The 17484-nt window shown below is 39.9% G+C and overlaps 1 protein-coding gene and 1 pseudogene across 1 annotated transcript; one reads left to right on the top strand and one right to left on the bottom strand.

Annotated features, from left to right (window-relative positions):
* Positions 1-1663: 1663 nt before the first annotated feature.
* LOC103719769 (glycine-rich protein) lies at positions 1664-7097 on the bottom strand. Its single transcript, XM_089929179.1, has one exon. The coding sequence runs from the start codon at positions 6987-6989 to the stop codon at positions 6480-6482; it is 510 nt and encodes a 169-aa protein (XP_089785305.1). The 5' UTR covers positions 6990-7097; the 3' UTR covers positions 1664-6479.
* A 2085-nt stretch (positions 7098-9182) lies between these two features.
* LOC148715149 (WD repeat-containing protein LWD1 pseudogene) lies at positions 9183-10787 on the top strand (annotated as a pseudogene).
* The last annotated feature ends 6697 nt before the right edge of the window (positions 10788-17484 follow it).

The raw sequence follows: 17484 nt of genomic DNA, 5'->3' as shown, positions 1-17484 counted from the left end.
TATGTACCCCGATTTTTCTTGATCAATAAAATTTACTCTCTTGAGTGCATGTTAATTTATATTGTCTTTAAAATATCTTTCTTGCATGGTGGATTCTATGCAAGCACTGATGGATTTCTATGATCAACGGCAAGGCCAGTTGTTAGAGCCATTGGTCATGGCGTGCACTTATTGGTATCAATTAGTGAAGTTCTTTGCAGTGCTAGTTGGTGAAGCCTTGGATGGAAGTAATGCCCTCTAGATACTAGATGGTAAGTTACTAATTATCCTTAGATAATTTTGTTTTTAGTTTTTCTTAGCTTTTATAATTTATCTGCTGCTTTCTTATTTGTAGGTTAGGTTAAGTTTTGCTGAATAATTTAAATTATTGCTTAGCTAGTAGCTTTAAACTTAGCATCAAGCCTTCCCCATCAATGTTAATAATAGCCTGCCGAGCAGAAACTTCAGCTACTTAACACTGGGCAAAATCCTACTCTTCTTTGCAGCTCCGTAGAATGTCTCCACCTCAAATTTATTATAAAAATATTTATAAGCAACCCTGTAGAGAAGGATAATACATGTAAGCCTTATGTAAAACATTAATATATAATATAAGATTTTACAAACATAGATTTGTTAGGCTTTAGTATGTAAAGGAAGAAGAAAAGCAAAAATTGTTAGTTTTTACTGATTTTGTTGCTGGTTTTTGTCCTAGTAGTGATCCAAAGAGGGAATCATGGTGTCATATGCTTCCCAAATTTGGGTTAATTTTACCCAAAGAAATGAGAAAAAAAACTTGCAGATCTTCATGTCTTTATCCACTCCTAACATGGAGCTGCATAATATCTATCCAGATATTAAAACTGCAGCCATTTCATATACCACATAATCATCATCACAAGTTAGTAGTATAATGCATAATGACTTTATTTTTGATAATTGCACAGCCTTAGAGAAGTTGAAACAACACCTGAAAAATAATATATCAGAGTTTGCCTTAAAAAGCAAAAAGCTACAGCGCAAAAAAATGTCAACTTTGAAGCTCCAGCTATTGCTGTCAATTCTCAACAAATAGCCCTGATGCAAATAGATTTCAAAATAGGGGAGAAGACACAAGGCATCCACAGAATTCACAAGAACTATGGGAAAATTAAATATACCAAGAGAAATGGAATACTTGAACCCTGTTGTTAATAAGGTTTTGTTATAATCTGTAACACTACGCAAAAACAGATGGTCAGAGAAGTTTTCGTTCTCGTCTCGTTGATCATCCAAGCCAGATTAGTAGGCAGCATGGAGCTGAGGAATCGTTATTTTTCTCATTTAGGTTAGTTTATATTTTATTCATTCATTGTTTTTTTTTTCTTTTGAGCAAAACTGTGGGGCTATCATCTAGAACAGAAAGGGGTCAGCCATGTCCCCTCTCGGTTATCTGTGATTTCTCAACATAGGAACACAACCTATAGCCCAAATATTCCAAGAAGCAAGGTCATTGGGCTACAATTACCCTTTTTATTAAGAAAGAGGCTAAAGTATGCTATCACCATGGCTGGATGAAACATTAGACAAATCTTAACCCATGGCTGGATGAAACACTGGACAAATTCTTAACCCCACATATAAATAACAACAACAACAACAAAAACAAAAACAATGACTTTTTGTGTCTGGTGGATTAGTTCTAAAGCACAAAGCTTTGTAACAGGGCCCTGCTTTCAGAATTATTCACCAAAGATACCAATTCATGAAGAAAAATTTAGAAAAATAACCAGAAATTAGTTGGATGGGAAAGAGTATACAAGAAAAAATATTAAAAACATAGAATACTTTTTGGTATTTAATATCTCTATATGTTTTCAGTATTTCATATTTCTAATACAGCATACGTTTTAAATACAAACACTTGCAGAATTTGAAAGCTTGCAAGAACAGAAAGTGCCAAAGTTACTTGAATAACCTATAACTATTTTTAGCGGTGAAAGTAGAGTGGATAATATCCCCCTAGACTGATCTGAATATGGATACAAATTTGACCATCCGACTGACATCTATATTTATATTCACATCCGTCAAACAAAAATATGGATATGCAACTATCTCATCCGTATCTAAATATCCAATTCTATTTATAATACTATTTAATCTTATAGAAATAAATAGTGATATTATTGACTTAATATACTTTCTATTAAGTGATATTTTTGATTTGGTGGTCATAAAATAACCGTCCTACTTATTTATATTCATATATGTACTTTCAATATCCAATAAATATCCATTAGAAACGAATAGGAACTTTTGTATAAAAAAAGATATAGATATGAATAGACTGTTTTTAGCCTAACTATTTTCAAGAATAATTTGTCGACAAGGAACAAATTTAACAATTTGCAAAAAAATACTTTTATAGCCATTTTCAAACTGCAAATAGTTTCACAATTTTCCTATACAAGTCATATCACAAATAAAATGTCCATGTCGGGGAGAAATTTGATGCCTCATCAGATTCTTTGCCCCGAAGCCCAAGTGACTATATGAGACCCACCTAGGTATGGTTACTATCTCGCTTAATGAAAACAAGAAGAGTTGCAAAGCAACAAGATCACCTAGTGATATTCCCTGCATACCCCTTTCCTGAAACAAGCCTTTCTCAAGATATAAAAGATCAGATATATCTAGGTATTTTAACTAATTTTCACGAGTAGGTATGGCAATTATCTCTGTCCAATTTTGGGATCCGAGAACAAGCACTCATGGCATTTCAAAATATTAACATAGCATCAGAACTTCAGAGACAGGAAGTAAACTAATCCTGTCCCACAGTGAACTGCACTGCTACAGTTGCAAGATATAAACAGTCAAGCAGTAATTAAAGGGGCCTGGGCAATGACCTGAGACGACATATTAAGACTCAGATCACAAATAATCAATCAAAATATGAAGAGATACGGCGAATTATCATTCTGCAATGGAAGTTATTGTCCCAATTTTTGAAGCTTATCCATCGCATCAAGTCTTATCCAACCTAAAAAGATACTTCTTTAATTTGACTAAATAATAATAACCTACCATCATATAGAACCCAATTGTATATCAAATCCAGAAAGAACATCATTGGACACCAGAGGCAATCAAAAGAGCATTTTGTTGACAGCCAGCGTATTGAATGCCGTCCAAAGAGAGGCTAGCCAAATGAAGAATTAAACATTGCAAGTTGATATGATGTTTCAGCTTATGAAATTAAATTCAGGAGGTTCATTATTAGTTGCAGGTAGGAACAGAGCATCTTTTGGAGTACAAGAGAGAGCACACTAAACAGTGGATGGAAGCAACTTCAGCAAGTCACATTTATACATTTATAATATCTACTTAGCTTCGTTAGAAATGGAAAGCAAATAAGACAATCTCAGAAAGAAAACACACTTATATTTTCAAAAATCATAGAATGAGTAACTTTCAGCAAGGGTAGATCTAGTCCTTGACAACGATGAGGTCTGAAAAGAAAATGAACATCAAAATCCACCAAGTAAATTGTAGAATAAATTAAATACTACTCTAAAGGAAAAATGGTTTTGCTATTGGAGCTTGTGGGAAAATATTAATCATGTTGCTTGCTGGGGATGCACTCACTAGCGATGCATCTTTCTCTAGTAGATCTTGGCATGTGCAATGCATGTTAGTGGGAAAGAGCTTTTATTGATTGATGGCCACCAATCCCATCACTCAAGATAAATCACAGTAGATTTGATAAGTATGCTCCCCATTTTAGCCCACATGCCCTTGGATAGTTATTATACTAGGTCCATGTGGAGGGTCTATTTACTGAAAGACGAGTTTTTTTGTGATGAGATTTTACAGAATGACTATGAAAAAGTCTGATGTACATTCTATTTTCTTTCTTTAGGATCTTTCTAGAGAATCCCACATAGTGCTAACCTCTATCACCATTTCCTCTCAAATGTGAGCCATCGCATGAGAAACCATTTGTCCAGTTTAGACAATTGTCAATGTCTTCAGTGCAAGTGGTAGCATAAGTGTGTGCATGAATGCACGTGGTGCGTGTCATGTGCAGATGTGTATTATTTTCGTTCTCGAGTTTATAAACATTTTCCAACCCTACATTCATCTAAAGTATAACTCGAGTCTAATGAAAGCTAGAGCTTAACTGCTGCACAAAGAGTTGTTCCAACCCTGCATAACTCAATGGCTTGATAAAGCAAGTGAAACATGGAAAGATCACACGAATGCCATATAAAATTCTTTTAGAATAAATGGTCTCATGCTCTTGTAGTAATTTGAGATAAAGAATCACCTCATACAAAGCTGGAGTCCAATAGCAACATCCAACACAAGTATCCAAAGTTCAGCCAAAAATCTGCCTGCATCCAGAATTTTGGCATGGAATCGAATATTGCCAATTACAATTGTTGAAGCAAGTTCAGAAGGATTGAATAAGGGGGAGATTAGAAATACCTTGAGCAATGAACAAAAAGAAAAATTTTGTGCACACTGATAGCAAACATCTATTGATGCCTGTCGACATTAATTATATAAAAACATGTCCTGTGCATCAGACATTTAAGTTGTATAAAATCCCAAACCCAAGGAAAAAATTGTTCAAATCCCACGGTCAATGAAATACACAATTAATGAAAAAATATTTCCAGGTCACTGAAGAACCAACTTCGGAACTCTTTATAAGCATATAGACCAATATGAATGCCTATAAAGATACCCAAACAATGAAAACAGAATTCTTTGCCATTGAAGAACGCAAGGTAACTCAAGTTAATAGGCCAAGATGAATGCCTCTGTGTTTATCTGAAGTGCATCTATGATCCCAAAGCATCAGAACTTCCTGTTGCTACAGCACTTTCATATATTTTCAACCTTACATTTACAATCCCTATGCATACTCATGGTTTTAAATCCTGGCAGGATAGAGAGCTTCCATGGAAACTAGGATAGGGGCGGGACTCCAAAACCCATCCATGTAGGGAAAGAAAAAGAAAGAGGAAAGAAATAAGGAAGGAAAGTAAAAGAAAAGGATAAAAAAGGAAAGGAAAGAAAGAAGAGGTAAAGGGAAAAAAGGGAAAAGAAGGATGGGAGAAGAAAAGAAAAAAAAAAGAAAGAAAGAAAAGAAGAAGAAAAGGGAAAGAAAGAAAGAAATGAAGGGTGGGAGAAGAAAAAGGAAAAAAGGAAAAGAAGGAAACAAGAAGAAAAAAGAAAGAAATAAAAACATATTTTGCTTCATGTGCAAAATGTTCCTCTTCTCTGCGCATCTTTCCATCATCTGCCTAAACAATTCAAATGCTTTTGCAATTGACTTTCCAACTCAAAGGTACCATCAAGTCAAAATAAAAGCCTTGTGGCCTTAGATGATACCACTACATATCATATTACTGTTTTGGTTTGACTATATCCCATGTACATTTCCCATTACCAATTTTATAGTCAATAAAATAACAAACACCAATCACCACTATATCTCAGCACTTTGTCTGGAGTACTAGCACCCATGTAAAAGTATATTGACAAGTAAACTTCTTCCGCAATATTTAATTCTTGTCTGCACTGTGCTCTTTCTTTGCTTCTTCAGGTACATGTTTAAGAACCTGTTTAACTACATTATCCTGAAATTCATGGCTTCTAATTTGGTTTCCACAAATTCACTATAACATCCATAACCAATTTCTCTATTCAAACAAAATAATCCATTGGTACACAAGCACACTATTTTTATAGGGCAAAGTTTATCCTGCTCTCTAGCTCTTTACAATTTATTGTACAACAAAAATTGTAATGTGCTACTGAAAAGGTCATGCAATCAAACCGAAGAGAATCTAGGGGAAAATATCATACTTAGCCATATGAAAATTTGTTCCACATATCATCAATGCAAAAGCAAGAACAAATATCTGCGATCAATTCTCATGTAATGCAAAAGCCTTGAACAATTTAGGACCCAAATATTATATGCCCAATGCCTTGAACAGATTAGAGTTGGATTGCAAACAACTTTTATTAAACTGCAACAAGAGCCACTGTCAATGCAATTCAATATCTTGAAACAATGCACAAAAACAAAAGCAAAAGGGAATACTTAAATATGTAAATTTTAAAAATAAAGTAAATCTACTTACCCTGGATTAATTGGTTTCAATACCATACCGCGTGATATTATACAAGTTCCAACTTTTAACCATTCACCACATCCATAATACACTAATCATTCATGCACAAGGAAGCGAGAGAGGTGTACAATGGGAACAACATGAGAGTCTCGGATCAGATAATTTGTTAAAGGAGAAAAAAAAGTCCATTGATCGTAAGGTAGTACTTAGAAATATAGGAGATAAGTAAAGCAATTGCTGCACTTAAATGAATAGAAAAGAATTTTTTTAAAAAAATATACATATATTTACATCAACAGAGAGAGGGCGGGTGGGAAAGGAGAGCACCAAGCCATCAAATTGCCACCATTGATTCCCGATCCCATATCAGCACATGGACAGCAGCAATCGGAAAGGAACCACCTTTCCCCTCTCCTCCAGAAGCCGCCCCAGCTTCTTCCAAGCAAAGTGGGCGCAATTGGAGAGGGCGATCCAGCACATGATCTCATAGATGAAATCAAAAGCCGGATCCGGTGAAGAAAAGGAGGGAGACCCCGATCCATCCCAATCCGACCCCGACCAGTTATTCCCACCGCCTAAATTCCACCCCCTACCACCGCCCCCTCCGCCGCCAAATGGGCCGTCGTCGCCGTCCCCGTCGCCTGAGAAGGCATCCTCTTCGCCACCGTCGCCGTCGGTGAGGGAACGACGGCGGGTGCGGCGAGGGCGGCGGACAAGGGCTCGGGGGGCGGCGGGGCGGTAGAGGTCGGATCGGACGGTGGTAGGGGGAGAGGCGGAGAGGGCGAGGGTCGGGGAGGGGCGGGCGAGGAGGAGTTTGGTGGAGAAGGCGAGGCCGTGGGTCGCGGCGAGCGAGATGGCGTCGGCGGAGATCTCCATCGCTTTCCTTTTCTTCCTCTACCGCTTGAGCTTTGGAGGAAAGAAGTTAGGAGAAACTTTTATCAAACCACCGGAACGGAAGGGGGAGAATTCTTTTTGGTTTTGGGTTCCTCGCCTTCGCTGTTAGCTGCCGGATCGGTTTGTTTGAGCCTTCCGACTAATTTTTTGTGGTACACGCAAGAGGAGCGAACACGGAAGTACACGGACAAGACCAGGCGGCTGGGCTGGAAGCCTGGAATGGAAAGCGAGGCGTTTCCCAAGGCATTGTTTTGTCCGTGCCGGCGCATAAAATACTTTATGCGGACATCAAGATTCATGGATAAATGATGTGCACAAAAGAGGACCTGGATCCCATCGATTGGATGGTTTTAATTTTAAGATTTAGTTAGATCATGGATATGGCTCCTACATGCGCTCACTTACATATATATATATATATATATATATATATATATATATATATATATATATATATATATATATATATATATATATATATATATATATATATATATCAAGATTCATGGATAAATGATGTGCACAAAAGAGGACCTGGATCCCATCGATTGGATGGTTTTAATTTTTAGATTTAGTTAGATCATGGATATGGCTCCTACATGCGCTCACTTACATATATATATATATATATATATATATATATATATATATATATATATATATATATATATATATATATATATATATATATATATATATATATATATATATATATATATATATATGAAAAAAAAATAAAAAAAATAATTATAAAAAAATTGAACTTAAAAAAGATGCAAAAGAAGAGTGTTGAAGGATGATAGAGTTTTCAGTTTGGTGGCGGTCGGAGGACGACACATATTTGATGTCTATTTGTGGCGTAGAGTTAAGAGTAGGTTGGGAGGGTACTTATGCCAGAACTGTGTTGGGAGCGGAGTACATCCATTTCGAAGGAGATGCTGCAATGGTGATCGCTTAAATTCAGCAGAGTATTGACAAGCACAGATGGGGCACCTGGCACATGCTTCTATGTGACATGTGTGAGCTTATGAGGGGGTTTATGGCTTTCCAATGTCTTTCGGAAGACGAACAGTGCAGTGGACTAAGTCGCCTCCTTCGCAGCACATCATTCAAAAGAACTCATATGGTAGAGTTTTGAGTCTATACACCTTTTTCCTTCGTCTTCTTCTTTTCTATGACTCTTATGGGTACACTCATGTGCATATAGTATGAGGTACCGGTGTATAAAAAAAAAAATGATAGATTTTGACTCGACTCGAAAGAGTCCATGCATAGGAAAAGCGACTAGTCAGAGTAAAACCACTAGTATTCATGTCCTATGAATCAAATTCCTGTAGGCTTTGATTCTTGTTTTCAAATGTTGAATCTTTAAAAACATTTTTTTTTAATTAACTAACCCTGCACAAAGCTGCACTAAATCGAACAAGCATGGTAATACCATGGGAAACCTCTAATAGAATATGATATGTAGCAACTATTTGGTACTTATCCTCGTAATTTTAGAGTTCTTGAATTAAATAACACAGGACCTCATCCAAAATGGCTAGCCGAAAATTACTATTTGAGTTTCTTGATTCTGTATAAATATTCAAAATTTATTCAACGAATAATTAATGTAAAACTAAACATACGTCCGCATGGTTTCTCGCCTTCGCTGTTAGCTGCCAGATCGGTTTGTTTGAGCCTTCCGACTAACTTTTTGTGGTGCACGCAAGAGGAGCGAACACGGAAATTTACGGAGAAGACCAGGCGGCTGGGCTGGAATGGAAAGCGAGGCGTTTCTCAAGGCATTGTTTTGTCCGTGCCGGCGCATAAAATACTTTATGCGGACATCAATATTCATGGATAATGATGTGCACAAAAGAGGGCCTGGATCCCATGGATTGGATGCTTTTAATTTTTAGCTTTAGTTAGATCATAGATATGGCTCCTACATGCACTCACGTACATATATATATATATATATATATATATATATATATATATATATATATATATATATATATTTGAAAAAATAATTATAAAAAATTGAACTTAAAAAAGGTGCAAAAGAAGAGTGTTAAAGGATGATAGAGTTTTCAGACCGGTGGCGGTCGGAGGACGGCACATATTTGATATCTGTTTGTGGCGTTAGAGTTAAGAGCAGCTTGGGACGGTATTACTTATGGCAGAACTATGCTGGAAGCGGAGTACATCCACCTTGAAGGAGATGCTGTAATGATGATTGCCTGGATTCAGCAAGGTGTTGACAGGCACAGATGGGGCACCTGGCACCCGCTTTTCGTGACATGTGTGAGCTTATGAGGGGGCTTATGGCTTTCCAATGTCTTTTGGAAGACGAATAATGCAGTGGATTGAGTCGCCTCCTTTGCAGCACACCATTCAGGAGAACTCATATGGTAGAGTTTTGAGTCTACACCTTCCCCCTTCGTCTTCTTCTTTGCTATGACTCTTATGGTTGCACTCATATGCGTATAGTGGGAGGCGGTGTATCAAAAAAAAATGATAGATTTTGACTTGAAAGAGTCCATGCATAGGAAAAACGACTGAGTAAAACCACTAGTATTCAAGTCCTAACACTACAGGGAAAGTCGGTTTTACCGACGCTTTTTACAAGCGTCGGCAATTTTCGGTCTAACGTCTAAATGTGGCGACGCTTGTAAAAAGCGTCGAAAAAAAACGACGCTAATACGTGTTGGTGTAATCGCAGGCCTAAGACGACGCTAAAAAGCGTCGTCGGAAGCCAACGACCCAAAATTTATTGCGTGTCCAACGAGCCCCACCTCCCCCTTCGTCCTTTCCGTCTATAATATCTTCTCCGAGAAGCTATAGTCCACAGAGAGAAAGAGGGGGAGAGAGAGAGAGAATGGAGCTCCAAAACCTTCGCAATGGCGACCCTCCGAGCCCCGAGCTCGCAGAACCCAACCATGGCGAACACCACCTCGACCCTCCCCTCTCCCCCCTGCGCTTCCCCTCGGACGATGTCGACAGCTCCTGCTCCACTCCCTATGTCAGCGCCCCCTCCAGCCCCGGCCGGCAGATGTGGCAGGAGCTGTGGGGCGCCCAGGCGATGGCGTTGACGCTGGCCTGGTGGCCCTCTCCTTCGAGCACCCCTACCCCCCCACCAAGACCATGTTCGTCCCCGACCGCGACTGCCTCCGCCCCGATCTCCTCGCCACCTCTGCCGACTTCCTCCGCATCTGGCGCATATCGTCGAATGACGAAGGCGGCGGTGACGACAACAGCAAGAAGAACAACTCCTCCTCCAAGTCCTCCTCGTCGTCGCGCGTTGAGCTCCGATCCCTCCTCAACGGCAACCGGAACTCCGAGTTCTGCGATCCCCTGACCTCCTTCGACTGGAACGAGGCGGAGCCGCGCCGCGTGGGCACCTCGTCCATCGACACCACCTGCACCATCTGGGACATCGAGCGCGAGGCCGTCGACACCCAGCTCATCGCCCACGACAAGGAGGTCTACGACATCGCCTGGGGCGGCGTCGGCGTCTTCGCCTCCGTCTCCGCCGACGGCTCCGTCCGCGTCTTCGACCTTCGCGACAAGGAGCACTCCACCATCATCTACGAGTCGGCCGACCCCCCCAACACCCCCCTCGTCCGCCTTGGCTGGAACAAGCAGGACCCCCGCTACATGGCCACCATCATCATGGACTCCGCCAAGGTCGTCGTCCTCGACATCCGCTTCCCCACCCTCCCCGTCGTCGAGCTCCACCGCCACCAGGCCAGCGTCACCCGCCGGAAATGGCCGCGAGGGGGCGGGATCTGAAGCTCCGGAGCCGATCGATTCGCCGAAGGGATCTGAGGGATGCGATGAAGGAGGCGGAGAGAAAATTGGGGAGGAATCGAGGCTCTGATTCAAAATATTTTTTAAAATATTTTTTTTTAAAAAAATGTTTATAACGACGCTTTAAAGCGTCGGCGAAAACCCAAAACTGGTTTGGGCTTTCCTGACACTTTAAAGCGTCGGCAAATGTTGTTTTTGCCGACGCGTTTATTAGCGTCGGAAAATCCCTATTTTTACCGACGCTTTCTCTTAGCGTCGGCAAAAACCGGACCCATGCCCACCTGCCCGACGTCTGACCCACGCTTCCGGGTGCGTGGGCTGGAAATTCGCCGACGCTTAAAAGCGTCGGTAGAGACTAAAAAAACCGTCGGGAGATATCCTTTCTTTTGTAGTGTAAGAATCAAATTCATGTAGGCTTTGATTCTTGTTTTCAAATGTTGGATCTTTTAAGACATTTTTTTAATTAAATGACCCTGCACAAAGCTGCACTAAATCGAACAAGCATAGTAATAGCATGGGAAACCTCTAATAGAATATGATATATAGCAACTATTTGGTGCTTATCCTCGTAATTCTAGAGTCCTTGATAGCCATCCTGTAACAACCCAAGATCTCACCGAAAATGGCTAGCCGGAAGTTACTATTTGGATTCCTTAATCCTATATAAATACCCAAGATCTACCCAGCGAATAACCGATGTGGGACTAAACACACGCCCGCACGGTGTTGGGAACCCGCCCATGCCGCTGATATTTCAAAAAAATTCAGATGGCAGCGGAATCGGCATAAGCGGGATCGACGTTCATCGCATGAACGTTGTTTCATGAATCGTTCGTAGTTAGATAAGAATTAAAACTTTTTAAACCTTTAGGAAGATCAGATCTTCACCTTGTGCGGGTAGATGATCACCGCAAACTGAAGTTCGTGGTCTAGAATGAAGGTTTGCTTGAAGCCGTTCAAGTGTCCGGCCTCTACGGGTATCCACACGAAGCAGTGATCCGATCAAAGCTCTCTTGTCTTTCCGGGGTGCTAGCTCCCTTGCAAAGACTTCTTTTGATGGCTGATTTCCTCTCTTTCAATCAACCCTTGATTGTGCTTGAGAGGAGGAAGAAGAAGGATGAAGAAGAGGAAGAAGAAGAATCCCCACGCAGCCTTCTTTCTTTTCCCTGCGTTGGAAGGAAGAAGGGAGGAAGAGGATGCCGCCAACACCTTTGGCTTTTATCTTCCTTGCTTGCGGCTAAACCAAGAGGAGAGGAGAGGGAGGCGTACGGCAAGGAGGAAGAGGACTTCTTCTATGCCCTAGGTGCCGCCCACAAGTCCCTTTTTATAGACATGTGGAGCTCCTAACATTTAGGAGTTCTTGATGTCTTTCCTAAGAGGGGGCGCCGTCTCTTCTCCCTTCTCCACGTGGAAAGGGGAGGGGCTTATCCCCTTCCTCATGGTAAACCCTAATCCATATTAGGTAGGGATTGGAATGCCCTAATGTGGTCAAGCCCTAATCCAATTAGGCTTAGCCCAAGGGTGAACCAATTTGGATCCAATCTAGGTAAGTCCTAATCCAATTAGAACTTAAATCAATTTTGACTCAATTGAACTCTTCAATCCTAATCCAATTAGGAGTCTTATTGATTCATTAGATTAATAATTAATTGTGACTTAAGAAACCCTAATCCAAATTAGGACATATATAATTTTAGTCCTAATCCAATTAGGACTCTATTTGAATCCGAAGTCCTAATCCGATTAGGACTCTAGGAATCCTACTCCAAGTAGGAATCCAATTTTGATTCAAAACTCCTAATCTCATTAGGATTGCAGGAATCCTATTCCAAGTAGGAATCCCAGTCCTACTCCAACTAGGATTCCCAGTCCTAATCCAATTAGGACTCTAGGAATCCTACTCGAAGTAGGACTCTTGTTTCAAGTCCAATTAATTAATTCCCTTTGTTCCTTCTTTAACTGAATATCAATCGAATTGATTACTTGTGATTCATAATCACTTTTCAACCATCGGATCGGTCAATACTTCTAGTGTGTGTGACCCCATAGGTTCTACTCTGACTGGTAGTGAGATATATTGTGATCTCTATCACTATATCATTGAAAACTCCTTTCAATGGGTTGGAATGATTCCAACTCAACTCATTAGGGTTTATCGATCATCGAGATAATCCCTGTGAGTCCCACCATCCACCAGTGACACCTAGCAGCATGTAGTGGCTACCCAGTAGAATAGAAAGATAAACCTCTAGGTGCAGTTACCATGTGATACAGTCCTACTATCGTGGATCCCTACAGGACGGAGGTCATGGACAACTCGTCAAACCCCATCGTCTGTCATATGTCAAAATTTATTCGACTCGAGTTCGATAGTGGAAAACTCTTTCTCCACTTTATATTACTGCCCTGGCCAAGGTTTTAGAACTCAGTCTAACAAATCACATAGGATCACTCCTCTTCTATCAAGGTCGATAGATTCCTTGTAGGTGCATATCCTACTCCTACAGTGAACCTACTGCAGCCAATCTACACTGCATGGACCCATATGGCTAGAGACCATGTATGTGTGCAGTCAAACTACAATAACCTTACTGTGAGTAGCCGAAGCACCGCAGGTCAAAGGACCAGTCACACTACTGCAACATCAAGCAAGTCACTGACGAGTGGATAGACATCCAAGTGACTTCTTGTCTTGGTCACGCTCAGTACCCTTGTTCTCTAACAAGCACCTGCACTATCACTTCAGTGTCCCTACACTGTGGACTCAAGTCTCGTCCATCCAGAAGGAAAGTGATCTGTGCACTGATCGGATCGATCACCGTCCTCGTGATGATCCATTGATCAGGAGCATTTAGAAATTAATCACCAATAATACATGGCTCAAATTCTCAACTCTTGAGAATATGTATCATCATCTTATTAATTTCTTGGACGATTCATAGACACATAAATAATATGAATGAAAAGATGCCTTTTATTTATTCAATAATAAATAGTCAAGTACAAAATTATGTCCCTAGAATTAACAATGTGTCCGCCAGATTGGCTTCTAGGGCATACATCTAACACACGGGTCCTCACATACTTCCTCCGTTCAAGCCCTGACGTCCTCATTAGACTAAGGGTTCAAATCCATTCAAATCTAATTACAAACATCACGATCGGCTCATGATTAGCCCCAATATATCCATGCTGCAATGTTCCCTAGTCCATATAGATTATGGACCGGGACCGCTCTGATACCATTTGCAACAACCCAGGATCTCAACCAAAATAGCTAGCCGGAAGTTACTATTTGGATTTCTTGATCCTGTATAAATACCCAAGATCTACCCAGCGAATAACCAATGTGAGACTAAACATATGTCCGTACGGATCCTCACACATCCCATAAAAACAAGAATTGGCTTTCATGGATGTAAGTTTTCCATCCCATAAAAAACAAGAATTTGCTTTCATGACTCTTAGTTTTTTCTGCCAAACATTTATACAAGTAGCGGAGTACTGCTAGTTGTTCCCCAGTGCGTACGCAAGATGAGTGCAAACAGGGTTTGGTGCTTCTATTAATGGAGGATAAATGGTCTAAAAGAAACCTTCATGCCATGCTACCCCTGGCAGTTCAAGAAAACCTGGCCGGGGTACGACGCTTTGTGCACTAAATATTATTCTTATAAAAGATTGTACAATCATATACTGCTTATATACTTTGTCAGACATAAAGTTTTTGCTAGTTTTTTTTCCCGGCTATTTTTTAACATTTCAAAAACTCAAACTAGATAAAAAATATTATTTAGATTTTTAAATTTTATGCTTAGCGAATAATTGATGTTGGACTAAACACACGCCTATATGGATTCTCACAATTTTAATATCTATTGGACAATTGATTAATGCTTTTTTTTTTTCATTGTCGGGCTTCCAAAAAGGCTAACAAGTAAAAATTCAATTGCAAGCAATGCTTAAGGACAAATTATATTTTGAGTTGCGGCACAGGTTTAAGCGTGACTTAATAAATGGTTGGTTTTATTTTGTCAGTTTTGTTTCTTCAAACCATGAGATGGTTGTTTAAAATGCTGCAAGCTTTTAGTAGAGACTTTTTTTTGTAGTTCTTTTGGTTTCCTTCTGTCTGGTGCTTATTGCTTAATGAGCTAGAGAAATTTGCATTTGGTGAGTTCAGATGACCCTGGAATGTGGTATATGGTTTGTAAATGTTGGAACGGACTCATCAAAAAAGCCTGAGTCTTCTGCGCAAGTGAAAGAGAAGCCCAATCCCAGAAATTCTTAGCTGTCACAATAGCTGTAAATTTGAATTTCAAACTCATTCAAATTTGTATCAGTTATGTTATACTTCTAGAAAGCTGTAAACATGATGTACGTTCAAAATAAAGAAAATGAAAAGCTGTTTTCCTCAACTCTCATCTTGAATTCTATATGGTATCAGAGCCCTAAGACAAACGTCACTCAATATGTCTTCTCCTCAATCTTCTACTTCCAATAACACAATATCCTCTCTTCCCATTTTCAATCCCAATTCCACTCTCAATATCTCCAAACTCATCCGCAACAACTACCCCATATGGAGAGCACGGATGCTATACCTCAAAGGACAACAAGTGTTTGGGTACATTACTGACCCTGCCAAAAAACCTCCTATGGAGCTTACTACACCTGACGGCTCTACCTCTCCAAATACCGATTATGCTATATGGGATAGACAAGAAACTCCATTCTTAGTGCAATCAACTCCTCACTCACTGATGAAGTGCTCGCTCAAGTTGTCCACTGTACAACTTCCAGAGATGTCTGGTATGCCCTTGAAACTGCTTTTGTTGCTCAATCTAAAGCCAAAGCCATCTAAGTGCGGTCTCAACTTGCAACAACTCGGAAAGGTAACATGTCGGCAACTGATTATTTATACATATTAAGAGACTCACCGATGAACTTGCCATAGTTGGTCAACTGATGATGTATGATGGCATCATAACCTAGGTACTTGCAGATCTTGGCCCTCAATATGACTCCATGGTTGCAATGATCAACTCCCGCCAGGACTCAATACAGCTGGAAGAGGTATACTCCCTACTCCTCACTAGTGAAGCTCGCATCATCTACAACAACCAGCCCCTATCTTTACCAGGAGGTTATGCCAACGTTGCAACAAGGCAACGAAACAACACCTCGAGCCGAGGCCGTGGCAATTCCAACAAGTATCAAGGACGGCGGCGTGAGCAATATAATGTTGGCAGAGGTAATGGTGGAGGCAACAATCCTATCTCAAACCATAATTCCAATGTTAACAATAACTCTTCTGAAGAGGTGTTAATTATGTGAAAAGCCCGGATACACAGTCCACAAGTGCTTCTATCATTTTGACATCACCTATCTCCACCCACCTCACCGAAAGAACCCACAAGTCATGGTCGCTTCTAATCAGCAAAACTTTGAGAATGATTGGCATCCCGACATTGGAGCTACTCCTCATCTGACTTCCAATCTTAACAACCTCAATGTTCGCATCGATGAGTACAATGGATCTGATCGAATTCAAGTTGGAGATGGCACATGTTTGAAAATTTCTCATTTTGTTATCGCTGAACTATCTATTCCCTTTCATTTCTTCATATTAGATCAAGTTCTTGTTGTCCCTCAAATTAAAAAGAGCCATCTTTCTGTTCACAAGTTTACTCATGACAGTCACATTTACTTTGAATTTTATGACAACTTTTTTCTGATAAAGGATTACTTGGGGAGCATCTAACATAAAAGCCATCTACAAGATGGTTTATATTGTTTTTCGAAGCCCTTTCAACAACAATCTCCTTTAGCCTTTATTGGTGTTGGAGTCTCCGTAACTGATTAGCATCGTAGATTGGGACATGCATCCATTCCCACTATTGATCATGTTATCTCAGCAAATAAACTTCTAGTTGGTACGAATAAGAGGCAGAATGTTTGCCCTAAGTGTTAGATGGCTAAAAGCCATAATTTACCTTTTCATGCTTCTACTTTCCAAGCTTCAAAACCTTTAGAATTACTATATTCTGATGTCTGGAGACTAAGTTTGGTCATTTCAAGTTATGGATCACATTACTATATTTGTTTTCTTGATGCTTTCACCAAATTTATTTGGCTCTTTCCAATTAAACAAAAATCAGATGTTGAATTAATTTTTTTTTAGTTCCAAAAATATGTAGAACGCCACTTTGACACTAATATAAGGCTATACAAATTGATTGGGGAGGCGAATATCGTCACCTTAATCAATTTTTTAAAATATGCGGGATTCAACATCGATTAGCATGTCCTTACACACATGAGCAAATGTGCTCTATTGAAAGGCGTCATCGGTAAATCGTTGAAATGGGTTTAGCTTTGTTAGCTCACTCCAATCCCTGAAATTCTTTGCTGTCACAATAGCCGTAAATTTGAATTCCAAACTCATTCAAATTTGTATCAGTTATGCTATACTTTTATAAATCTGTAAACATGATGCACGTTCAGAATAAAAGAAATAAAAAGCTCTTTCCCTCAACTCTCATCTTGAATTCTATAGTCAACCACATGAAGAACATCAGATGTGCATTATTTTTTGCAAGCTAGAAAGAAATTGGCTAACCAAACAGCATTCTTCTTCCTCTGTGAACGTCATGCTCCATATCCATCTTTTAGACAGCATCGA

The sequence above is a fragment of the Phoenix dactylifera genome, chromosome 2 (genome assembly GCF_051530095.1).
Source record: "Phoenix dactylifera cultivar Ajwa chromosome 2, Ajwa_hap1_PhDact_Kaust_v1.1, whole genome shotgun sequence".
NCBI classification, from domain to species: domain Eukaryota; kingdom Viridiplantae; phylum Streptophyta; class Magnoliopsida; order Arecales; family Arecaceae; genus Phoenix; species Phoenix dactylifera.
Note: the sequence above shows the minus strand (reverse complement) of the source record. Positions and strands in the feature narration are given on the sequence as shown.

Bases quoted from the DNA above. Each gene is read 5' to 3' on its own strand.
- LOC103719769 (XM_089929179.1), bottom strand. From the start codon at position 6,989: ATGGAGATCTCCGCCGACGCCATCTCGCTCGCCGCGACCCACGGCCTC.